The sequence below is a fragment of the Ictalurus furcatus genome, chromosome 21 (assembly GCF_023375685.1).
Source record: "Ictalurus furcatus strain D&B chromosome 21, Billie_1.0, whole genome shotgun sequence".
In the NCBI taxonomy this organism is placed as follows: Eukaryota; Metazoa; Chordata; class Actinopteri; order Siluriformes; family Ictaluridae; genus Ictalurus; species Ictalurus furcatus.
Genome location: NC_071275.1, coordinates 19,112,216 through 19,138,408, shown reverse-complemented (window position 1 = coordinate 19,138,408; position 26,193 = coordinate 19,112,216). Strand labels below are relative to the sequence as shown.

General features: G+C 42.2%; 3 protein-coding genes across 3 annotated transcripts; 2 read left to right on the top strand and 1 right to left on the bottom strand.

Annotated features, from left to right (window-relative positions):
- The first annotated feature begins 1,692 nt into the window (after nucleotides 1-1,692).
- On the top strand, nucleotides 1,693-4,758 carry ldlrad2 (low density lipoprotein receptor class A domain containing 2). The gene is made up of 4 exons (XM_053652466.1): nucleotides 1,693-2,417; nucleotides 3,363-3,863; nucleotides 4,181-4,327; nucleotides 4,459-4,758. Exons 1-4 carry the CDS (start codon nucleotides 2,345-2,347, stop codon nucleotides 4,611-4,613), a joined length of 876 nt encoding a protein of 291 aa, XP_053508441.1. The 5' UTR covers nucleotides 1,693-2,344; the 3' UTR covers nucleotides 4,614-4,758.
- A 5,220-nt stretch (nucleotides 4,759-9,978) lies between these two features.
- chchd4a (coiled-coil-helix-coiled-coil-helix domain containing 4a) lies at nucleotides 9,979-16,723 on the top strand. Its single transcript, XM_053653428.1, has 3 exons — nucleotides 9,979-10,974; nucleotides 11,641-11,739; nucleotides 13,545-16,723. Exons 1-3 carry the CDS (start codon nucleotides 10,953-10,955, stop codon nucleotides 13,868-13,870), a joined length of 447 nt encoding a protein of 148 aa, XP_053509403.1. The 5' UTR covers nucleotides 9,979-10,952; the 3' UTR covers nucleotides 13,871-16,723.
- On the bottom strand, nucleotides 16,700-24,248 carry si:dkey-202e22.2 (netrin-4). Its single transcript, XM_053652372.1, has 11 exons — nucleotides 24,179-24,248; nucleotides 23,997-24,072; nucleotides 22,402-22,876; nucleotides 21,793-22,143; nucleotides 21,305-21,434; nucleotides 20,712-20,900; nucleotides 18,693-18,909; nucleotides 18,065-18,192; nucleotides 17,839-17,907; nucleotides 17,470-17,640; nucleotides 16,700-16,842 (listed from the first exon to the last, which is right to left on the bottom strand). The coding sequence occupies exons 1-11, from the start codon at nucleotides 24,246-24,248 to the stop codon at nucleotides 16,706-16,708; spliced, it is 2,013 nt and encodes a 670-aa protein (XP_053508347.1). The 3' UTR covers nucleotides 16,700-16,705.
- Nucleotides 24,249-26,193: the final 1,945 nt, after the last annotated feature.

The window sequence follows — 26,193 nt, the reverse complement described above, 5'->3', positions numbered from 1 at the left end:
ACGTCACGCGCATTCCCGGCGCACAAGCCCTGTCGTCGTGTGCTACTTTACGCGCATGCGCACTCAGTAAAGTCAGCTATACTGGGTTTTTTTTAAGTTAATAGCAGAACGTGTTAAATCGATGAAGAGTTCTATTAAAAAGAGTATATTCGTATTCAGAAGGGGAAAAAACAAATCACTCTGAATACCATATAGGTGCTCTTAATTAATCACTAAAGTCCGTCTTTTGCATTGCAAAATTTGTCAGCCATCAGAGGAAAGAGCACCATAGCATCACCACTGGCCAGATTATATTAGGTTATGTTGATGGATGATTCTCATCAAAGCACTGGAGTTTCTATACACCTCAGTATTATATGAAGGCTGTGCTGAGAAGAAACCACTGCCCAAATTAGTGTTATATATCTGCTCCTCGTGGTTCAATAACGGTCGCTTTCCACTGGTGCCTGTCAATACAGCGTTTACAATAAATTCAGTGAAAGCTACTTGACTTCCAAAAAAATAGAGCGAGAGAGAGAGAGAAAGAACAAAAAGAAATCAAACCAAGAAGAGAAGTATAAACATGTACGTGTATATCAATTCTGTATAATTTTTTAATCTACGTCTTATTCAAGATTCAAGATATTGCCACACAACAATGCTTGTTGTGATTGGGTTCAATACATCTTAACAATGAACAATAAACTATATAATAAAATGCAGGACAAAACATGATGCCCAGATAGTGCAGATTTACTGGAACCAGTGATGGCAGTTTGATCGAAGTAGATGTGTAAGGGTAACGACTAGACAGTAAATCTATCAGAATTAGGAGTGAAGATTTAACAGAGTGATGAAGCAGAGTTTGCAGTTTTAGCGGTGCACAAGTTGGCTTATTTCCTAGTGAGTTTCATTTTATGATGCTCCTAACTTCACCGCTAAACCTGGGTTATGAGTCTTCACAGTAGGGTCTGGGTGTCACCCAAGGGCCACACTTCGAGTGCAGAGCTTCAGTACAAACAAATAGGCCTCCTCAGCACCAGACATTCGGTTTTATAGTGTTAGAGAGTAAAACCAGGAATGTTGAATACAGGGTTACTGCTGACAGTGAAGTTTTTAGGTGGGAAGCACCTCATGAATCTGCTTGTAATCACATATTTACTCTCCTTCACTCACACTCTGTAGCTACATTAAATAAAAAATGTGTCCTTTTCTTATTCACATTAGTAAATCACTGGTAGGGTTAAAGATTTCATGTGTTAGTTGAATATTTTCCCTCCTCACTTTTATAGGATTGTGATTTAATGGCATTTACCCCAGTGTTGCTATTGAATTCTGGATTCTGATTGGTCAGAAGCAGCTCTGACATTAGTGGTGCAGGTGCAAATCACAGGGGGTTTTTTTGTTTGTTTGTTTGTTTTTTAAAATTTGACACTGCATAAAAAATATGAATGCACCAAAATTACTGTTCTTGTTAAGCATTGACATATCAAAGACTGTAATAATCAAAGAAAAAAATTCTGCTTAGCATTTTGTATATGGAAAATAATTACTATTTTTCTTTTTTCATAAAAAAAAAACCTGTGGCATTATGTAAACAAACAACATTTAAAGGGTTACAATTCTGAAAATGAATGAATGAATGTTTGGTGATTATGATTATATATATATATTAAAAAAAATCGACGTCAGTGAAAGTGGAGAATATTTTGATGACACTTTTTGGACATGGACATTTTTGTCCTCTATGGACCCATGTGTTACTTTTTTAAATTGACGCACAAGGGTTAAAAAGAATGTAAAAGTGTACTTCTGCGCCTGTCCTTCTCTTATGTTGTGACATTAATGCCTTTTTGTTTTTGTTTTTTTGTTTTTTTTTTTACATGGATCCGACATGTCAAGCAATTTGTTATTCAATCACGGGCTTTAAGACGCTTTTTTGGGGTTGGCTTTAAAGACCCACGGCTTTAGGATGTGTGTATAAGGATGTGAGTGTGACAGATGGTTACCACAGTTTCCACACTGAGGATGATGGTGATGATGATGGTGATGAACGGCGGAGCCCCTCCTTGTGAGCGCGTGGTCTTTTGTGGGGTGCCCTGTTACCATGGACACGGTGCAGACGCGTGGACGTGACGAAGAGGCGTCAAAAGTGGCGATGATGAAGCAGGCAAAAAACTCATCCAGCTTTAGAACTTCATAACAGCCATATGACCGGATCGCGCATCTTTTGGGGTCCGTTTAATTTTTTTTTAAATCTGTTCAAATGAAACCATGACGTTAACGGATCTATAACGCTTGAGAAACTTGAAGGTGGGAAAGAAAAAAAAAAAGAAAAAAAAACACTCAAGACTTGTGACTCCTCATGGCCAAACTTCGGTTTACATGGTTTGTTCTTCTGAGTATGATGACACTGCAAACGGATGCCATGGAGACAGGTGAGCTTTACACTAATTTCCATCAATGACTGTAATCAGCTACATCTGATTCCCTTTAAATAAATAAAGAATCACTTTATTTAAAAATTCCTACCAACAGCTGAAACAAGGTTACAGTGTGACTGCTGTTTTGCCACTGAAATTTAGAAATGAAATTCTAATCTTTCCCTGATATGTAACCTATAGTAATCCTTACTTAGTAAAACCAATCCCTCATTGGCTAACCACATCTTAATATGAGTAAGTTCTAGACACACACATCATTTATAACACAACAAAATCCATTAAATGCAAGACCATTTCTGTTCAACAAATCCCAGGAACAGACTGTACAGACTTAAATAAAAGTGCATTATGGAGTAAAATGGACTTCTGTGCCTTTTGTGCTTGATGCTTTCTCCTCCTGGTAATGTCCTGCTGGTCTTGATCGCATTGGAAACCCATACTCGAGACCATTTGTGTCTTATTTTCCGAGCAGTGAATACGTTTTACGAGAAAGCTGCTGTCTCGCTCCTGCTCATTTCTGAGCAAACTCGGTTCAGGAAACATGGTTACGGGATATTTTGAAGTATTGTTTCTTTGCCACTGTCTGAAGTTTTCTCAGGACATTCCAGGAAGTCAGGCATCAGGGATTCACTAGTTTCCCTTGGTAACAAAGCTAATAAACCCTGGAATGGTTATAAATCTTCTTATTATTTGGTTCTTGCCCCAGTTGGGGGTGGATCTCCTTGGGGGTTGGGTGGGTGGGGGGGTGGGGGGGGATTTCGCAGCCAACTCCCCCTTGCGGTCTCTCTAGGCAAACAATCAGGTTTGCTTTGTTCACTTGTATCTCATTACCGCCATCTCGGTAGGGTACAGTGGGCCAGACAAAAGACGCAGGTGTCTGTATTTTGGGTGTCAATATATGTCACGAGGAATGTTATTAATCTTCCAATGTCCCAACAGCGAACGTGGTGGATTTCTGTGGCCAGACGGTACGGGGGGACGGCATGATCGTCCGGTCCCACCAGGAATCGCGCAGGTACTACTTTGTCAGCATTGGCACCGACTGCCACCTGACCATGCAGGCAGCCACGCCCCGCGACAAGGTGCAGTTCCAGTTCCGCTTCTTCCTGGTTTACAGCCTGCTGCGCGTGTCACCCTTTAGCCCCGTCCCCCTCGCCCCAGAGTCGGCCTGGGGTCCCGCGAATTCGGGTTCGACACGGCCTGACCAGCTCATGGAGCCCACAACGGGCGAGGGCCAAGGAGATCCGTGTCACGCTGGCTCTTACATCCAGTTCTTTGATGGTCGGGATAAGATGGCGCCCCCTATCGGGCCTCCCCTTTGTGGAAAGAGCCTGCCACGCCCAGTCCTGTCCACTGGAAACTATCTGACTCTGCGACTGGTGACCAGGGGGACTCAGCCACGCGTGGATTTTGTTGGGGACTTCACCTCGTTCAGGCTGGGTAAGACATGAGGTCACTTATTGGAAGTTATGATCTTGGATCAACTTCCACTTTTGCTCATGGTGCATGGTGAAAGGGAAAAACCTTAACTCTTACTTAAAATGGCTTTGTTTACATTATCATTGATACTTAATAGAATGATCAGAAATAAATACCATTCTATGAAAGTTCATTTTTTCACTAGTAATATCAGTATCCATCTTTATCCCGATACTGACATTTCTTTAACGTCAAGGTTGTAATGTCAAGGCAGGTCCAACACACCCATATTAACATTTTTAAACGAGTGATCGAGTGCAAATGGCGTTCTTTTCCAGGGTTTAATCAGTCTGAATGCAGCAGTGAGCCTTACTTCACCTGCCAAAATGGAAAATGCATCCCAATGAGTCTGGTGTGCAACGACGACAAGGGAATCGACAACTGCGGAGATGGAACCGACCTGCAAGATTACCCAAGATGCACCAGTCAGTATGCATTTTCATAACATTTCCATACAAGCGTCCATTATGTCATGCACAAAATAAACTGGAGAACTGGCGATACCTAATTTTGATGGGAATTTCAAAGTCAAGCCGTCATGTTTGCTCTGTTTTAGATCTGTTGTCTACGGCTAGCACACGTCAGACGTATGTAACTCCTCCACCCATGTTGAATGTGGCCACCATGAGGGCATCAGCTGTGGAGAAGTGCAACGACCCAAACTTCATCCCTGGCATCGACTGTGTCACCGGTAGGCTCGAATTTAGTTAAAAAAAAAAGCACTTTTTCTGGATTTTTGCTGTGATTCAAGAAGTTCAGTCACATTTTCAGTCTGTCAAATTTTTATATAACGTTTATCAATGTTAATGTTAATCCTAACAATGTTATTTTTTATATAACTGGTAATGTTGTCTGAGCAACAATCTAATAACACTGTGAATGAATAAAAAATGTATCATAGAACAATTATAAACTGCCGTATTTTAGTCGTGTTAGTGTTATGTTAGCGTTCTAGTTAATGCTCACACCAGCACCAAATCCTTGAGAATAAATCAAATATATTGTCTTTTATAGTTTTTAAAGAATTTCAGTAACACAAATTTTAATGTTAGCATGATTAGTATATTTTCCCCTGTTTGTTAGTTAGAGGTTAGCATAAGCAAGATTGTAGCAGCTTTGTTACTGCTAGCTAGCGTCCCACTTCCTGGTCAGCACAATGCTGAATACTAAATGATCATCATTATCATGTGAAATCTATAAAACATGGTTTAAATATCCGGTAATGGTTTTTGCAACATGCTAGCTAGAAGTCGCTCAGAACATATTGCTAAGTCTCCATTTTTCTTCATGCGTTCCGAAGAGACACTCTCTACAGTTATACGTTTCTTTCGCCGTTATTAGTTAAATAGCATTTTCTAGTAACCCCACGAAAAGTTGACAGACGTCACGTCGATAATGAGATTCTTTAAAACGTGCTCACACGGGCACTGGCCCTCCGTCTCTGTGCAGCTGCTCTCTCAAAGCAGCCATTGTGTGTTATGTGTTAGTAATAGCTAAACCGAATCACAAAGGGCATAAAGCTAATTGAAGGAGCACATGAATGCTCAGTGCATCTTCCTGTAGACAGAGCTATAAATCAGCAGTAGATTCTAGTCACCAGGATCAGCTAGTGACCTCAAACCCTTGTTAGATTTATTAGTCTGCAAATAGGTACTACGTGGGCTAGACCCAAATTAGCTCGTCGTGTTTGGAAAGTCCACCAGTGTTCAAGGAAGTGCAAAGATGAGGCTTGAGCACAGGTGTGAGTTGCATCCATACTGTTGCGTCATAAGTATCATTTGTTTACGGTTTCTTTTAGTTTCAATTTCTCACCATCAGGGTTGCCAGGTCTCAGTAAAAGAAGAAAAAAAACTAACTAATCGACTGACTATGTCTGAAAAAAGCGCACAAAAATACCTGATACTAACCTGAAAAGCTTAGACTTTTTTTTTTCTTTCTCTATTCTATTTTTATTCTCACTCTTTGCATAAGAAACAATTTCACCGTTGTGTGCATGCATTTCTGCGATATATCTTAAAGCAGAATTGGTGCTGTACATCGCAGATACACTGTCTGCTCTGCACTTGTACTTTCCCTTTATATGCCATAGCATATGATTTGGGGAAATGGATTGAATTTTATTCTGAATATTGACTTTAAAGCTGAAAACTATTTTTAAGCTAGACGTAAAAAAAAAACAACAACTACTGACTTGCTGTTTCCACCTGGCCTTGTTCTAATTTGGTGTAAAAATCACAACTCTGGCAACCCTGCTCACCGTAGCCCATGTGAATATGCAGATAATGCAATCATATGCAAATGCGTTCATTTAAAAGTTAAAGTACAACTCAACTGATCAAACCAGATGTGGAAACAGAGGCCAGTACTTTAAAAAGTTCTCTGTTTGTCTGCACAAATGACAATTTAAAGTCTTATTTTTTTATTTATATAAAGTTCTGCGTGTTCCGTCAGATTCTCCTCCGTACGTGTCTCTGCTGGCTCTCTACGTGGTTCTGGGAGTTCTGGTCGGTTCCGCGGTCGTGTGCTGGTGCTGCTGGTCTCCCGGCTGGTTCCTCTGGAGAGTGAGCGTGTGTCGTTTCCTGCCCTGCTGTAACTCCTGCTGTGCCTCGTGTCAGCTGTGCAGCCGGAGCTGCTTGCAGAACAAAGAACACCGGCTGGCCAAGGTCACGCCGCAGCAGGCCTCCATGCCCGCAGCCTCTGGCACCACCGTAGCCGTGTAGAGTCTGCACAGGAGGACTCGCTCCAAAAGTGTCTCATGGGGTGACGGAGAAGGACACTGGTGGTAACATGTTCGTCATGACGCGTGTTTAATTTTGAAGTGAGAAAATATTTGACTTTTTATATGAAATCAAGTGTTACAGTATCATGTTGTTAAGACTTAAGATTTGTGCAATTCAGTTTCATGTATCGCTCTTTGGACATTGCGAAGAAGATGTCACCGGTATTGTCCCAGGCACACTGTGATCGTTTCTAAACAGAAAATGGACCTAAAAGAGGTATTCACGTTTCCCGAAAGGACCGTGCACAAAAGGCGTTCAAGTCCGGGCCGATCCTGTTTACGAAACGACAGTCCAAACAGTTTCACTATTCCCAGAGCTATTGTTGAAGATTACCTAACAGCTTTGAGTCTCGGTGTCAGCTTGGCACGTTGCTCTTTCGTGATGAGGTGCATTTTTCCTAATGCGTTGTTGCCCAGTTACTGAGCTCCGTCCTGTTCTCCCAGAGGTCATGTCCTCTGTAACGAAGCCTCACCACACAACAGCACAAATACTGCTCAGTTACAGCTCAGTATTTATAAGTAATAAGTGGGAAAAGAACGGCATTAGTCCTGGTTTTGGTTTAGTCTCAGTTTGGGGTTGCTCTCATTATGCTTTTAGTTTGAGTTTGAGTTAGGTCTCATTCTGGGTTTAGTCTCAGTTTGGGTTCATTATCAGTTTGCGTTTAATCTCAGTTTCTTCTTAGACTCACTTTTCTGCCCAGTCAGGTTTGGGCTTAGTCTCAGTTTGCGTTTAGTCTTATTTTAAGTTTAATCTCAGTTTGGGTTTAGTCTTGATATGTTTGGGCCTAGTCTCAGTTTTGTTTCAGTCTCAGTTTGGGTTTAGGCTTACTTTGGGTTTAGATATGGGTTAGTTTTAGTTTTGGAAATGTAATATTGATGACTTTGTTACACTAATGAGCAAAAACGGAGACTAAACTCAAACTAAGCCCCTGTTCAGACTAAAGCCTGTTTTATGCTCTGTTCTGTGTTTATTAAAGTCACTATCTGAAACAGGTTCCGCCCACCTTGCAGTTACTGGCCAATAGTCAGTCCTAACAGGATTTTGTGATCGCAGAATGAACGCAAAATCGAGCAAACTCCGAAAAATTCCGAGGTGCTTGCAGTTTTTCTAAGTTACACGGATTTTCCGTAGATTTGGGCCGAGACGCGTCATGTGACGTCATCACAACACACGTTCAGCCAAAACGCGTACTTCTTCGATACGCATACTTCGAACAAGAGTACAGCTAAAAGGTCTCATTTATACCATCAAACATCACTGCGAAAGATCGTCCACAACAGTTTCATGCAATTGCGATTCCGCCAATTCAAGCAATTTTCCGCAAAAAAAAAATATCAAAATGCTCCACAAGTTACATCGCAAATTAAAAAAAAAAAGGCAGCAGCAAAATCAAGCATTTTTGACCGTAACGATCACAAAAAAAAAAAAAAAAACACACCGCGAAATACTATACAGGCTGAATAGTGACACATGGAGGGTGGATGGGAACCTTTTATTCCTAGCGGCTCTCAGAAGCTCTTCTGATCGTTTGCGATCTAAACTTTTCACCAAATCGAAACGTAAACGTGGAAACTGGGTTTAGCCCAAACTGGTCTGGAGCGTTCAGTGTCACGTCTCTGTTCTTCACGTGCTCATGCGTTGTGTTGATTGAGTTTGGGTTTTCAGATTGGAAAAAAAATAATACACAATATTTCACAAAATCTGATCAAATATTATACCAAAAACTGTGTTTATACCTATATATGTCTGTATATCTATTTTGAAGTACTTTTCTTCTTATGGATTTATGATATTTTCAAAGTAGATAGTTTGATATCAATGTAGATACCACTGTCTTTGTTTGTTTGTTGTTTTTTGTTGTTGTTTTTTAATACTTGATGAAAATTTGAATGTAAATACAGATATAATGTATGAGTTATGCTTTCCATGCGAGCTCTGGATCATTCACATTAAAACAGAGTTAAGTGAGAATACAACGGTGCAAGTAGTCTTTACATTTTGTTTTTCATGTGGAATTCAAATATTGCTGGCTTTTATTTCTTATTAAACATGGATTAAACAACGATTAAGAGTTTTTCTAGATCCGTTTATTATTAGCCTTAGGTTACGTGGAGGTGTGTGTGTGTGTGTGTGTTTGTGTGTATGTTTTTGTCAGATCCTGCTCCAGGATGAGCTCAGTATATTGACAAAGGGGAGCGAGAAGATCTTGGCAATCTCTCCCACCTCAAACTGTGTGTGTTGCTGCTGTAACTACGAGCAACCTTTCAGAGCAAATCCTCTCTTTTCTATCCCTTTCAAATGCTTTATATCATTTCCCGCCCTCCCTTCACCCAAAAAGCCTCTCAGAGTTTAATATCTGATGCCTTTTGTTTAGCGGGGCAGAGCGGCACGGCTGCCAGAGGACGACCGGCTCTGCCTCTGACCTCACGGTTTTCCGTGTCGTCACACGTGACACACACACACACACACACACACTGAATGTAAAACCATCTCGGATTCGATTTGTTTGCTTTGACCTCACACACACTTAGGATCCATTGTTTCTCCGCTATCTCGGTCTGACACGCCGGCCGAGTGTCATCTGTGGCTCGGTAACACGCGGCTCTGCTTCAGCGTGTCTTAGTTTAACGCACTTTTAACTCTTAGAGCTGGACCTAGAAATTTTACTCCTGCTGATATCAACAAAGCCGTCAGTAGGAATGGAAAGATCGACCGATTTTGATTTTGAACCTTTATCATAGCGACGTCTTTGTATCAGTAAAAGTCTGAAATCATGCTTGCAGCCCTAAAGTACATAATATTCAATTGTTACCACCTGTAAAAGCTCATTTTTAAAACAATAGATATCACAATCAATCTGTGGCAGCTGATATCATTTCGTATTTTCCAAAATGTACATTTTATTTATGCAAATGCGGCTTTGTCTAATTGGATGAAACAAACTTTACGTGTTTAATAAAACAAAGATTTAACACATGTGGTTTGAATTAAAATATACATTTCAAGAGAAAGAGGGAAATCATGGTTTATAGTTTAATGTAGAAAAATACTGCGTGCTGGTGTAAAAAAAATTATTTCACGTTGTGTAAATCCAGCAACAGGCAACAATTTTTGGGAATTCTTCTGTAATGTATTTCTGATAGGAATAGGAAAGAGCACGCCAAAAAAAAAAAAAAAAGTTGTGAATGCAGAACCACAAACAGAGATTTTTGGTTCTGAATATAGGAAGAAAAAAAAAGATTAAGAAAAAAATACAAAGTGGTTTCAGGTGTTACTCTAGTCAATTGGGATTGGGAATTAATTTTTCTGTCTCTTTTTCTTTTTTTCTTTCTTTCTATTTGTTGTGTGGTGAAAATCTGACAGGGGACACAGGTAGTATGGAAGCCCAAGCAACTTTATTTCTTTATTCAACATCTCGCATTTCTGACATTTTTTCTCACAATTGCACAATTTTCACTTAATTTCTCGCAATTTAGACATCCACTTCACATTTAGTAAGTTGCAAAGAACGCACAGACAAAGCGTCAGTCGTTCTCTATAAACAGCCTACATACAGGAAGAACCACACTCTTCAACTAGTCAAGACCCAACGCTAGTGCACGCTCGTTACGGATGTCTAAATTGTGAGTAAACAAGTAAGTGGGACTAAAAAAAGTCAAAATTGTGAGACGTTAACTTAAAACGTCTCACATCATGATCGTGGTTAGCACGTTCGCCTCACACCTCCAGGGTTGGAGGTTCGATTCCCTCCACAGCCCTGTGTGTGTTTGCATGTTCTCCCCGTACTGCAAGGGTTTCCTCCGGGTACTCTGGTTTTCTCCCCCAGTCCAAACACATGGAAGGGTGATTGCCATTTCCAAATTGTCCATAGTGTATGAATGGGTGTGCTGCGATGGATTGGCACCCTGTCCAGGGTGTACCCCGCCTTGTGCCCGATGCTCCCTGGGATAGGCTCCAGGTTCCACGAGACACTGAAGGATAAGCGGTATAGAAGATGGATGGATGGATTTCTCATTACTTTTTTATCCTGGTGTTTTTAGTACGTCTGGTATTTTAGTTTTAATATAAATACTTTTATTTTGGCAGAGAATTAGTATTTTTTTTATTTATTTCAGCTTTGAGTTGGAACTTTTATTGTGAAAGCACAGAGCTTGCTTCTCATTGCAGCGTGCGGCTGCTCATGTTGCCGGTTGCTCAGGACCAATTATTAAAAACGGAGAGTAAAAGTTGTTCAGTCGTGTGACCAACCCTTTCCCGCGTTGGTAATAAAATGTCTTATTGCAGGCAGGAAGGTATGGGCAGGTTTATATACTGCTAATTCTTACCAGCGAATTTTTTTTTGCTTATTTCTTCTTCAATGACATTGATTTCGCATGTCGTGTGTGTTAGCGGTTACTGTCACCCGCATTCCGGATATTCCCGCCTTCTCAGCTATAATTGGCTAGTTCCGGTCTGGGTCCTGCGCAGCCATTGGCTAATAGGCCGACTCGGCTTGCGTTTAGCCAATCCTAGAATTGGAGGCGGGTTCGTGGGGAATACGGATGGGAAATTAAGAAACGCGTTAGCATGCTAGCTGCAAATCCTCAAGTGCTCAGTTATTTGCCAGATGCTTTAATATCTAATGCTTGAACACTGTAAATAATTAGGTTGTTTTTGGTCTGCTTGCGATTATGTTTATATAAAGTGTATAAAAATCATAGTCTGGGCTTCCAGTTTCCGCTTTATTGATTCTAGGGTAATGGACTCAGTGTCAAATGTCCAAATTACACCTTTCTTCTTCTCTTTCTCTCTTGCTCTGCCCCATTCATTCATTCCCTCCCTTCTTTCTTAATAAACTTGTAATGTAAGTATGAAGTTCACAGTAAATTGCTGGAGCAGGTATCTGTATTTAATTACTTTGTCTTTGTTTTCTCACTGAGTGGACAAGTGTTTTTTTTTATGATCATATTTTCTGTCAGGTAAAGACCGCGTCATATTTGTGACCAAGGAGGACCACGAAGCACCAAGCAACGCCGAGCTGGTGGAAGACGACCCCAATGACCCCTATGAGGATCACGGTCAGTTCATGACATTAACTGCCTTAGTGAATTAGACATGGCATGATAATGACACGGGGAGACAGACAGGGGTGGAGAGAACGAGACGGGGATGGAGAGAATGACTCAGAGAATGAGGCAGACTTAGAGAGATAGACGGACAGAGAAAGACAATGAGAATGACCAAGAGAGTGTGGGATAAAGAGAGACGGGGATCGAGAGAATCAGACAAAGACGGGGATAGAGATAAGACAAAAAGAGAGAGGCAAAGAAAGAGAGACAGACATTGGGACAGATACAGAGAGAACGAGGAATGAGATAGGGACAGAGAGAATAAGACAGAGACAGAGAGAATGGAGAACGAGACAGGGACCATGAGAATGGGACAGAGAGAATGGAGCACGAGATGGGGACAGAGAGAATGGAGAACGAGACGGGGACAGAGAGAATAAGATGGGGACCGAGAGAATGAGACGGGGACAGAGCGAATGGAGAACAAGACAGGGACAGCGAGAATGAGACGAGGACAGAAAGAATGAGACAGAGCTAATGGAGAACAAGACAGGGACAGAAAGAATGAGACAGGGACAGAGAGAATGGAGAACGAGATGGGGACAGCGAGAATGAGACAAGGACAGAAAGAATGAGACAGAGACAGAGCTAATGGAGAACAAGACAGGGACAGTGAGTGAGTCAGGGACAGAAAGAATGAGACAGGGACAGAGAGAATGGAGAATGAGACGGGGACAGAGAGAATGGAGAACGAGACGGGGACAGAGAGAATAAGATGGGGACCGAGAGAATGAGACGGGGACAGAGCGAATAGAGAACAAGACAGGGACAGCGAGAATGAGACAGGGACAGAAAGAATGAGACAGGGACAGAGAGAATGGAGAATGAGATGGGGACAGAGAGAACAAGACAGGGACAGCGAGAATGAGACAGGGACAGAAAGAATGAGACAGGGACAGAGAGAATGGAGAACGAGACGAGGACAGAGAGAACGAGACGGGGACAGAGAGAATGGAGAACGAGATGGGGACAGAGAGAATAAGATGGGGACCGAGAGAATGAGATGGGGACAGAGGGAATGGAGAACAAGACAGGGACAGCGAGAATGAGACAGGGACAGTAAGAACGAGACAGGGACGGACAGAATGGAGAACGAGACGGGGACAGAGAGAATGGAGAATGAGACGGAGACAGAGAAAATGGAGAACGAGACGGGGACAGAGGGAATGAGACAGGGACAGAGAGAATGGAGAATGAGATGGGGACGGAGAGAATAAGATGGGGACGGAGAGAATGAGATGGGGACGGAGAGAATGAGACGGGGACGGAGGGAACGAGACAGGGACAGAGAGAATGGAGAACGAGACAGGGACAGAGGGAATGAGACAGGGACAGAGAGAATGGAGAATGAGATGGGGACGGAGAGAATGAGACAGGGACGGAGAGAATGAGACAGGGACGGAGGGAACGAGACAGGGACAGAGAGAATGGAGAATGAGACAGGGACAGAGAGAATGGAAAACGAGGGATAGAGAGTGACACACACAGCGAATGAGTAAGAGAGACAGGGACAGTAAGAGAGAGAGAACAAAAAAAAAGAACCCTTCACGTGGTTGAAATACTCTGGGACCTGTTAGAACCTGCGAGTGGACAATGAACAAGTCCTTCAGTACAAATATTGAATGATTTGATGGAAGAGTTGTGAAATTTTTCCTTATTTAATTGCTGGTCAACTTTAATAATACATAAAACACTTCAGTCGTACTGCTGCGTAATATATGTTCTTGATTTTATTGCCTTTGTGCCCCCTGCAGGTCTCATTCTGCCCAACGGGGACATTAACTGGAACTGCCCGTGTCTGGGGGGGATGGCCAGCGGCCCGTGCGGCCAACAGTTCAAAGACGCCTTCTCCTGTTTCCACTACAGCAAGGAGGAGGTGAAGGGCTCCGATTGTGTCGAATATTTCCGCGGCATGCAGGAGTGCATGCAGAAATACCCCGAACTCTACCCTCAGGAGGACGACAACGAGAGCGCCCCCTCTGACGCTGCTGCACTTGTCGGCTCCCCCAGCACTGACTCTGCTTCTGTCTCAGGCTCGGAGGAAGCAGTGACGAGCACAGAAAACCCTGCAGCGAGCTAATCTCTCTCTCTCACACACACACACACACACACACACACACACACACAGCCTTTCAACCTCTGAACTGAAAATAAAAACAAAGCTCAGAAACACTTGTAAGGAGGCAAGATGTCATGACAATAATGATAGAAATGATAATGACTAACAATAGTAATAATTTTTTAAAAATGTCTGAGGTCAGTGCTAATATCTGGAAATGAGAACGAATGAAGGACTCGAGTGGTTTTTGATGTTCCTGATCATATGTGATGATTAATGCTCATGTCTAAAGGACCGCGTCTGCACTGAGTCGTCTTTAGATGCTTTTCTTGACGATATAAAAAAACAAACAAACATGTCTTGTGTATCACACTGCTGTCTTTATCTTCAATGTGTAGTTTGTCTCAAACTGCGTGTGATATTTCTGTACTTCTGACGTCTTCTCCTCGAATGCTCCTTTTTCAGTTTAGCTGTCAGCAGATCATTTTAGGAAATACTTCACTGATGTAGTACCAAGATATAATGTGTATGCTGAAAGTGGGAAAACAAAGTGATCCTGGTTGTCCAAAATGGCCGCCTTGTAACCTTACAGTGTTTACATGGTTTTGTTTGTGAACGATTACATCATGGCGCACTGTGTGATATCACTGAAAAACCGATTTTTAAAAAAAGATTTTGGGGGAGGGGCTTGGAGTCTGGAAAACTCCAAGTCTTTTAAGACAGAAACAATGTCACAGATGTCACATCTTCGATAGGAAGTGATTGAGAAGGAAATACATCTATTCGAGGTTTGTGTGTGTGTGTTTCAGATTTGATTTGACCATTTCCTTTATTTATGAGTCTCATTTAATCAGCTAAAGATGTCCGACTTAAGGAGGATGGCGTTATAGGAAGGGTTTCCAATCGGTGACCAACGACTCTTCGGTTAATCATGATTATAACGAATGAGGAATCTTAATGGCCGATGTTCACAGCTGGCGCGCTGATTATCCTCCATTTGATGTTTTTTTTTCTTGTTTAAATTTTTTTTTTAACTTGAGATTAATACAGTGATGTGAGCTCTATCACGGAGAAGACTGAAAGCCTGAGATATTTCACTGGGATGTGCAGCAGATTTAGCATGAGAAGATGTATAAAATAAACGGAAGGCATGATAATCAGATAATCATACAGCTTAATATCATATTTTATTGTGTCCTAACCTTAAACCCTGGTAGAATGCTTTTCTTTTTAAATAAATACTTATGAGGATAAGTCATAAGGTTTTATGGAGTTAGAAATATTTAGAAATATATAATATATATATTGTTTGTACCTGAGAATGATCTTAGCTAATTCTATTTCTCCAAAATCAAAAGAAATGGCATTATTATTATTATTTTTTTTCTATGCATCCAACACATTTAAATTTTAATAAATGTTTGCAAGCTTCTTATCTGATTAATGCTCATACGAGAAAGGAAAAAGTACTTAAAATTTTTTTGTTAAATCAAGGTAGGATGTTGAGTCTCGTGGTTTTTTTGTTGTTGTTGTTTTTGTTTGTTTTTTTTTAGTTCAGTTAGTTAACCTTAAATTATCTTGATTGATTGATTGATTTGGTGTTAAATCATCATTTTCATGATGCGATTATTTATATATAGAATATCCTGAAAGATAAAGCTGCTTCAAGTGCCATATCCTGGAATATCGTATGTCTACTGCCAAATGGAAAGGTCTGAAGGCCTTTTTTCTTATGTATTATAAGGTGTGTGTATGTATATATACATACATATATGTATGTGTGTGTGTGTATATATATATATATAATATAATCTATCCATACATCCATCCATCTTCTATACCTTTTCAGGGTCACGTAGAACCTGGAGCCTATCCATCGGGCACAAGGCGGGGTTCACCCTGGACAGGGCGCCAATCCATCACAGCACACTCACATACACATTCACACACTACGGACACTTTAGACATGCCAATCAGCCTACCACGCATGTCTTTGGACTGGTGGAGGAAACCCCCGCATAAAAAAACCCAAAACAACCAAACAACTTTACTTCACAGTAAAATCCACGGTGTTGAATGAACACCTTCAGTGTTTATTCATGTCAACACAAAGAACACTGAAAGAGTTAATTCAACACTGTAGTAGGTGTAAATTCAACACTGGGGATTTTGCCGTGTTTGTCTGAGACTAATCATTTGGTTCGTATGAAAACTGCATCAGGGTGAATTATAGTTTAGTTCAATCTACCGTGAGATATTAAGTAAAATCGATGATATGTCATTATAGAAAGCTGTATCCATGGCAACTATGAAACATCCATGTTTTTTGGCTCCATATATTTGTTTGTGTTCACAGAATGTGAGAAGACCTGGGGGATTTGATGGGTTTGATGCGATATCCTGTCCCCTATGACGCATTATAGGGATTCATTATAGAGTTTCATACTTTTTTTTTTATTCAAAGTTTACAAAAATAGACTATTTAACAATGACAGAAGGAAAATCAATCAACCGGTAAACAAAAATTCAATCGTTATAATACCATAATGGCCGATTGTTTAAATGTGACAGGACCACAGTACTGCTCGTCTTTAACAGGCTTCCTATCACTGGTTTGAGTACTAATGTAATAATTGGTGGAAGCAGTAAAAACATCTGCCATGAGCTGTGTATCCAGGTGTACTGCATCATAATTCCATGTATTCTGGCCTTATTCAGTATGGGAGTTCGGTACAGTTGGGTCTCTCCATAGTTCTGTTAACATCCCCTGGCTGGTTTAAGAACCCGGCTGTGTCTGTGAGTTTGAAGTATTCGTTTTCAGTGTCCGTGTATCTGTGCCCTTCCAGTGCGTTCTTATCATAAGCAGCCCCGCCGCAGAGCCTCGGAGACGAGAAAGCTGAGCGTGCTTGTCCATGGCACTACCAGACTCTGCATGGTGACCAGCAAACGGCCCGATTCTGCCTCCTCTGAACCCGCCAGCAGGTACTCTGATCCTGGACACGAGTGGAAAAGCACAATGATTTCACCATCAGGAACATGAGTGAACCTCATGTTCCTGCCCATGTTCTTGCACTAAGAAAAAGAAAACTTTACTGATGATTTCAAACTCGATTCTCTGGAAAATAATTCAGCAAACTTGGCGACACTATACTTTAGAAATATCCTTGAACACCAAGGCTTCCATCGCAGACTCCTCACGTTACTCTCACTTTAACCCTTTCCTAGATTTTGTCCAGATTAAGAAGATTGCTTACCTATACCCTGCAAAACACAAATCCCATACTCCCTTACTACATCTCCTTCTACATGATCACTCTATATCCTATAGAAATAGCCTTATACGTAAATATATAATGAATAAATTTGTTCCATAGAGGGTTGGTGACCACTGATTTAAATATTTAGGGTTAGACACGGACACGACGAGGTTCACACTTCACGATGCGACTAATTAAGGGCTTCACTGTGCACTTATTGGCTTTCCATGTCCCAAATTTAAAAACTTTATACAGACAAGTTTCAGCAAAATCTTGCTTGATAGTAGATGAGGTAAGGGTGCTAATTTAATTATACGCTGTTGATTTTTGGCTAATATAGCCCACTGAGAAAGCGTGCCGTACCTGGGTTGAGGACGGGGCAGGTGCAGCCACGGCTGGTCCAGGACAGCGGGTACAGGCTGTGTGTGCCCTGAGAAAGCGACACGACGCCTGAGCGCAGCACCTTCCTCACCTTCACCTGCACCACCGCATGCGTGCCTTTATCATGAGCTGACAGCACACTGGCCTTGATCACTACACGGGAGAGATGCGCAAAAGCTTTAGTATGTACACAGTATTCAGAACACAATAATTAATCATAATTAAACACATTATATAAAATTCCCTGAGAAATAGTACGTTATTGACCAAAATTCATCATTAGCTGCTCATACATTATACATACTATGCTGTAGATTATTCCGGAATGCGTCCGAGTTCGTCCGATCTTACCATAAGAATGTTTCATCCTGCACAAATCGGACACACTCTTCACCTTCCTTTCCTTGCAGGTACATTTCCCTGTAAAGTATCATCACAAACACAAACGCATTCTAATGTGGACGCGTCTATAATTTGATAGGCTTTCGGTGCGTTCCCTGACATTCAACTACAAGAAAAAGAAAAGAAGAACACCTCAGTATGTGTGCTCACAGGTACACAGCATCAGTTAGCTCACCTGTGTCGTACAGCGCAGAGACCGTGAGCTCGTTGGACCACGACTTGTTCTCCTCATGGGGGTGGAGGTGAGTCAGATCAGGAATTTTGCCTCCGAGAGGAATGTTGTAAAATTCTCCGTTGGGTTTGCTGGAAAGTGAAAGAGGATACAGCATACGTCATAAGATGCAGCACGTCAAAGATACATTTTACTAATGTGTAATAAATAAAAATAAGGCTATGACAAAACAGAACACGGGTAAGAAAAGAAAAGGGGGTCAATGCAGCAGTATTAAGAAATCATTTTTAGGCCAAAGTGGTTAATTTGCACATCATCTGTGATTCTGCGTGTGTTTTATGATTTGGTGTTAGAATTGTAATGGCAGTCGTTATGTTGAATGACAATTTAGATCTTTATTTCTCTATTAATATGGAATCAGTAAAAAGGAACCAAACATGCCGGGGCACCACAGCTTCTACCATGTGCTAGAGGTTTTTCTGACACACTTCTGCTCACCAAGTCCTTATATAGAAATGATACATTAATCACTTAGGAATAATAACTGCATAAATAATCTTACGAAAAATGGACCAGCTGTTTAGAGATACAGAGAAATGATGAGTTGCCGAAGATCAACTCAAGATCTCACCTTTCTAAGCAGTGACCTGTAGCGGGGTCACAGGTCAGAGGGCATGCGCAGGGTCTGCAGCCCTCTAGTCCAAAGCCCCAGTGTCCAGGCAGACAGTGACTACAGATCGTCCCACCGACACCAGGCTTACAGTGGCACTGCCCGCTCCTGGGGTGACACCAGCCTGCCTCGCCACTGGTTCTGACTGGGACCGAGCCGACTGGGTCGCACCAACAGCCTGAGGTAAAAAATAAGTACAAACAGATGGAGCATACTGTATTTAGCATCTCAAACATTCTGCGGCATCATTTCTAATACAAATCTAAATACAATTGTATAATCTGAAGTGTGTCCACTCATTTTCAGACTGATAATTTGACCTTTATTTATCACAGCAGTTCAGCGCCGAAATGAAATATACACAAGTTCATCTTTATCAGCGCAGACATGTTTGGTGTCTTCAGTTCTGCACTGGAGTTATGAGGCTAATCTAGCTAACATTTAAGTAAAGTGTACAGCCTCCATTTTAGCTGCCTTAATCATCGCACACTCGCCTCAAACTTGTTGGGTATCTGTTCGGACTACCTGCTGATGTGGTTTCTGACACTGCACGGTACAGATGTCTGTATGAATGGACCTTTTCGTAGCTCTGTTGAAGCTAAAACAGCACTTTTGGTATTTAGTGACCAGCACTTTTATTGATTTTGACAATAATGTAGTTCCAAGTTGATCTGTATATTTAATGTTTTAATTCAGACTTATTCTACTACTTCATGAAACTGTTTATGTACAAATGCTCCCACAATTCTAACTAGTAGCTATGAGCTTCGTGTGCTTGATAGCAAGATTAGCTTTGTAGCTTCAGTGCAAAACTAAAGACATTTCAACACACCAAATATGTTTTGGCTGACTGTCTACATTTGGGGGTAAAGGTGAAAACTGTGTACAGCGCATTTTTAGGCAAAAAGTGCACTTTGAACTTTTAAAAGTCACGATGGTGTAATGCCACGGTTTTACCAGCAGAGGGCAATGAAACAATTCTGACTTCGCGGCACTGAATTTCCACAAATAATCAAGTTTTCTCTGCTGATGTTTTGTGATTTCTGTCATGACCTTGAAGGAGGATCATCCTATTAAAGATCTCATTTCTGACAAACATTAATTCCATCCCAAATCTAACATAAATGGCTCAAATACTTACTTCAATTATAATGACATAGTTTTGGATCAGGATTACAGATGAACTGAACTGAGATAGTAGTTTACACAGAGCAGGGTTGGGATTAAGGTTCAATTTCAATCTAATTAGCACTATTAAATAAATAAATAATACATCATTTAAAAAAAATTTTTTTTAGATTTAAAACTCAATTTCAATCTGACAAGTAATAATTCCAAACTGCCAAGTGAAGTGATCATGAATATAGGCAAATTGATATCATATTTATCTGATTACGAGAAAACAAATATGAGTTAATTAAGCCCATTCTTAGACATTTATTCCTATTTAGAGCTTGAAATGTTCTAGTTTTTTTTTAGGCAGATTGTTTTTCTTCTTTATAGTAATACTTTTTTTTTTTTTTTAAATAAACTAAAGTAAAGCAATTTCAAGTTTGAAATAAGAAAAAGGAAAATCTGGAAATACATAATCATAATCTTATATTTGTGTTATAAATATAAATCTATCATGAATATATTTTCACCCAAGTGAAACTGATATCAAATCGACAACGGCATTTCTTCTCAAGTCCTTCATCCTGAAGCCCAGGGCTACGAGTCTCCTCTCCACTTACCTGTCAATATTTGCCTGAAATACAAAAGTATGTATTATGTGCCATAGACTTAATCCCGTCTTATTATATATCATTACACGCTTCAACATTTAATTGCACTTGATTAAACTCTACTTTTGGTTTAATAAGTGCAAATGCATGTTTATGCACGTAAGATGATGTTGAATGTGTTTGCATCGTATTTTACATGTTGTGGCATGTGCGTGAACCCTGCACATTATAAAGAGTTCCCGATTCTCTCACTCACGTGTACAGGCTTGAGGCGAGGCGAGGGGGCGACCCGGGTGGCGTCGGTATCCTGGGCTGCAGCGTTGACACTTCCGGCCCTCCGTGTTGTGCTGGCAGTCATCACAGACACCTCCACTGGTGCCACCTGTGGTGCTCCACACTCGCTGAGAGAAGTGACAGCTCTGTGCGTGGCCATGACATTCACACTCTAGAGAGAAAGAGTACGCGAAGAAAATGTTTAGGACTCCTCTGTCCCGAAGACTTTCATGTGGTGGAAAACAAAGCACCGACACTGGAGACTCCTTCCATAAATCTCCTCAAAGAAAACATCAACGATATGTTTTTCTTCATCATATAACTTTTTTTTTTATTTGTTTACATTATTAAGCTTTTACTATAGAAATTCATTCTAAGGTTTTAGAATGACCACGTTAATATAAACCCGTGATTGGAATTACAGCCGTCGCTGTTGTCAGAGCTGCTGTTCAAGAAAAGGAATCGACACCTTCTGACCAATCAGATTCGAAAATTGGCCTGGCGCTAACTTCTGATATCTTTTACACAATATGAACCAGGTTAGCATTCAAGGCGGTACTCATGTAGCGCACTTACTCTGACAGGGGTTCGGTTCTCCGCTGCTGCCGTTTGCTGCTCTCCAGGGCCGATCGTTGTAGAGCGGAGCGCATTTCTCACAGTGAACGCCTGCTGTGTGGTGAGTGCAAACACACCTTCCTTGCACCTGCTTCACACACACACACACACACACAACACACATGTTTATAAAGATGTGATCCTCACGAAGCATCACTACAGGTCATATCATGACTGCTGAACTTCTGTCTGCCCTTATAAACCAATCACAACCTTGTATTCGTGTGTGTTTTATAGCGGCAGTTTGTATTTGTGTTTGAATTTTTTCCAGCCCAGAAATTAGCTCCACCCTCCTGACAATACAGAGCTGTTAAGCTCCGCCCTTTTACCTGACAAGGCAACCCTCATGGCATGTGTAGTTTCAGTACATAGGGTGAACACGATCAATAAACAGCAGTTTTATCTGTTTTTTGCATCGTAGCACTCAATCCGTTCTCACGCCGGCTTACCACACTGCCGCTGCTTTGCAGGCTGTCTTGTCCTCCAGTAGGAAGGCATTGCTCTGCATGTCCATGACACAGACACGTCCCTTGCGCAAGGAGCGAAAAGATGGCATAAGGAGCAGAATCGGAGCTTGTGGAGTTACGAGATGGCTGTCTGGGAACTTTGGGTAAGAATCTGATGTTGGGTGCTTGTTGTGGAGCGTTGTGCTGCCCCCTAGAGGAGGTGAAAGGAGAAGCAGGACAGCGATGGGGTTTCAGGAGGCGCACGCGCAGGCTAGTGAGGGTCAGTATGGACAGGGCTTCGGGACTATACGGGTCGTCCATCCCTCTGCCTTGAGCCATGGAACGGAAAATCACCTGGGGGAAAAATCAAGTAACATATATATCCTTTTTTGGACAGAATAAAGCTTCAGTTTTAATGCGTATGTCATATTAATTTCATGGAGTTGAAAAGATTCACCGATTCAAATCAAATGAATTGTCTTTGGAACAGAAATTTTTTTTAACAAGGCGTGGTATCTGTTCCAGTCAGCCCCTGGATGTAGGTTCTGAAGGAAAGCTAGACCTCCAGCAGCAGTGATCACTACTATAAAGCTAATGACTCAATCAACTTACCTCTCCCCCAGTACATGGCATGGCGCTGGAGTATCTGGACGTGCAGAGCGCTTCCTGCTGGCTAACATCATCAGGGAGCCCGAAAGCAGAGCTGCAATTCTCAGCGAACACCTTCAGTGTCTCCCAGGTGCGGCCAAAGTCCTGCGAGCGCTCCAGGGTCATGGCGGCAGGACGTGGCGAGCGGAACACCATCACCACATGGGTCAGACAGAACCGGTCCTCCAAGTCCAGATGGATCTCGTCGTCTCCAGCTGCTGTGACCCCCGACTCCCACCACGTGTCTGGGTGGAGAAAAGGGTCATCCGCCATCAGCGAGCTGTTGGAGCAGCAGAGTGACTGTGTGTGAAGGGTCCTGCCACTGGCCAAGTTGCCCACAGGAGGGCTGCAGGCGTTGCCCGCACATCTGGAGGCTGGATTAAAGGGACGGAAAGAAATGATTGAACACACACGCACACATATATTAGAATGATTGATGCTGAGATAAAACATTAAATAAGGGTTTCCCAGCTTTGGCTGCAAATGAAAGCCATTTCTGTAATTCTACACGGCTAGAAACAGTCAGGGCCTGCAGTATCGCAGAGCTAAATTTGACAGCCGGAGGAAGCCACGGGTTGGGATTGTGTCAAGAAACGATTAGCCGCTTTCTGGGATGTGAGCAACAGGAAGAACCAGTGCTATTCTACACTAGGATGCAATCTGATTATACTGTGATATGAGTTGTACGTGCATATGGCCTATATGTTCATAAATTCAACGTGTCCGATTAACTATGGGTGTTTTTGTTCACTGGAATAGTTCCTTCGAACGGGGAAGAAACCAGGTACTTCAACATTTTCCTGTGCGTTTGCTCCTTTAGGACTTTGCATTGATTCAGCACAAATGACCTTCAGGCTGTATTTGCACCACAATGTTGAATTCACTCCGGTGATCATTAACGCAACTGACAGCTACACAACAACGTGCCGAGAAAGCGCAGCTGGCCGCAACCGCAAAGGTCACCGGCCGAGACGAGAGGGCACGAGCAAAGAAAGTTCGCATTGTGTCTGTCATGGGCATTAGAGGGGATTTAGGCTTGGAGCTTCAGGTCAGAAACGTTGCTGAGCTTTAGTCTGTTTTCTAACACAATAAAAGTGTAGTGCCAAATTCAGCAAAAAATGATTTTAATGTTAATGACGTATGTAAAAATATTCTAATATATCTTATATGCCAGAATAAATCCTGCACCATGTATCTTGTGTATACAGCTGTAAGCTGTAAGTATACAATTATATAAGCTAAATCTCGTATTATACTGTAGGTTCGTGTGAGAATTTGGGCTCTTACTGTCTTCTCATCTTATGTTCTCGGCATGTCTACATGGGTTTCCTCTGGGTTTTCTAGTGTCCTTTTAGTCACCAAAAAACATGCCAGTGGGCCAACTGGGCCAAGTGTGTGACTTGTGATGAACTGGTGTCTCATCTGGGGGTGTATTCCACGCTTTCCGCCCAGTTTTCCTAGAATAGGCTTAAGATCCACCAACACCCTGAGCGGGATAAAGCACTTACTGATAAACAAATGAATAAATAAAGCTCATCCATGTCAAGTGTTTCCAGCACCACATGTACACAACCACGTCATCGTTACTGCTGTGCTGAGACTCGCCATCATGCCATGCTGGTCCATCATTTTGCACTGATGGACAAGGGTAGAGGGGTGCCAATACATTGTACACAGGACAAGATACGTCTACAGACGTACAAAGTGGCAGGTTGAAGGGATAAAGATCAGATCTCCTCACCTGTCACACCGTGCAGAAATCCCAGGAGAAGCATTGCAACTCGGAGCCGCTGCCGGTCGAAGCGCGTCATGCTCGAGACTCCCAGAAACGAACTGGCGCGCGTGCAAACCGGGACAAATCACAGCACAACCGGAGCAGCGCTCTTCATCCTTTTCTTCATCATGTGCGCGCGCAGTGCAGATAAAGCCCACAGGTAAAGATCTCAGAGCACATGTTCATGCAAACATTCTCCATTCATCTCGATAAGGATGCGTTACCCTGGAGCTCCTAAATGCACCTGTTAAACCCCGCTTATTCCGTTTCCAGGCGCTCGGTTACGCACTCGGACCTGCGCTGCGTTCTGACCCGGGACAACAGTGATCACCGAACACGAGACTACAACGAGACTCCCCAGCAAAGCGCACTCTCGTTGAGATGCGTCCCCTTTTGTGCAAAACCAACCCTCTGAGGTTGAAAGAGAAAAGGAGGAGCACAGCGCCACACACAGGACATGAGAAGAAGTGCACTCACTCAGCCACAAAGCCTGGGCGTGTCCCGAACCGAGTACTACGCTTTCACACTCAGAGAAATAACAGTACCAGACTGTACTTTTAGGCAGCATGGTGGCACAGCAGGTACCTCACGTGTGTGTGTGATCCATGGTGTATTCCCACCTCACATCTTCATGTTATATCGATACAAGAAACATATATTGTACAGCCAAGACGTTTCCTGGTCCATCCATATTCCATACCGCTTATCCTACACAGGGTCACGGTGGAGCCTGGAGTCTATCCCAGGGAACTTGGGGCAAACGGCTGGGACACACACACACACTCTGGACGGGGTGCTAACCCATCGCAGGGCATAATCACACACACACTATAGACAATTTAGAGATACCAATCAGCCTACAGCGCATGTCTTCGGACTGTGGGAGGAAACCGGAGTACCCGGAGGAAACCCCCGAAGCACGGGGAGAACATACGAACTCCGTGCACGCAGGGCGGAGGCGGGATTCGAAACACCCAACCTTGGAGGTGTGAGGCAAACATGCTAACCACTAAGCCCTAAGCCACTGTGCCCCCTGTTTCCTCACCCTGAACATTAAATTGTCTTTAAACTACTGACTTTATTGCTTTATATATTTATTTATTTATTTTTTGGAGGTGTGGGGGGGGGGGGGGGGGATTAGTGGCTCTTTGGCACTCCTAGATTAAATTCACAACCGTACTACTATCTTGCTAATAAATTGACCTTGTTGGATAGAATCGAATTTCTCAAAGCATACCACTGCACTGAATTCCTGAGGACCAGCAGATCCTCACCACACACACTCTGTGGTTTCCAGTTTTATGGTTTAAGTGTAAAAGCAGCGGGCCCAGAACGTTCTAGTAAAGTCTCGTCAGAGTCGTTAACGGCTGACCGAGTGCACCACCAGTAAAAGCGAAGCATTTCTGATGTTATTTTGTTTTATGCTCTTTTCAACATGATTCTCTTGTAATTCAATTTTCATGTGCATTTTAAGCTCCACCAACACACACCCACACACACACACGCACACACACACGTACACAAAGACTGTTGAAATGTTTGTACAGGATTGCAGCGATGGTTTCTTAGATCATTTCTCAGATCAAGTGGATCGCTCTCTGTAAAATATGTTCATAGTATAAATCAAAACTGGTGTAAAATAATTCATTTTCATTGTTAGAGCGATTCCAATGGTGTTCTGGTGGCGTTCATTTAAAAATCATTCAAAAGAATTCAAAAAGAATGACATCATTCTGCTCTTCACCACAAACCTCTTCATGCTGTGAACTCGTTTGTATATTTTTTTTCAGTCGTAGATCTGCTCTTCGTTAATTTCCCTCTGCCGCCATTTTGCTTTGCTGCATCAAGGCCTCCTGCTTTCATCCATCACTCTCCTTCATGTCTGGCTCACGTCCAGGCCATAAACTACACCGAGAGATTTCCTTTCCTTCCCTTTCCTTCATCTTCACCCAGCACTGCGGCTCTGCCCCCCTTCCACTGCC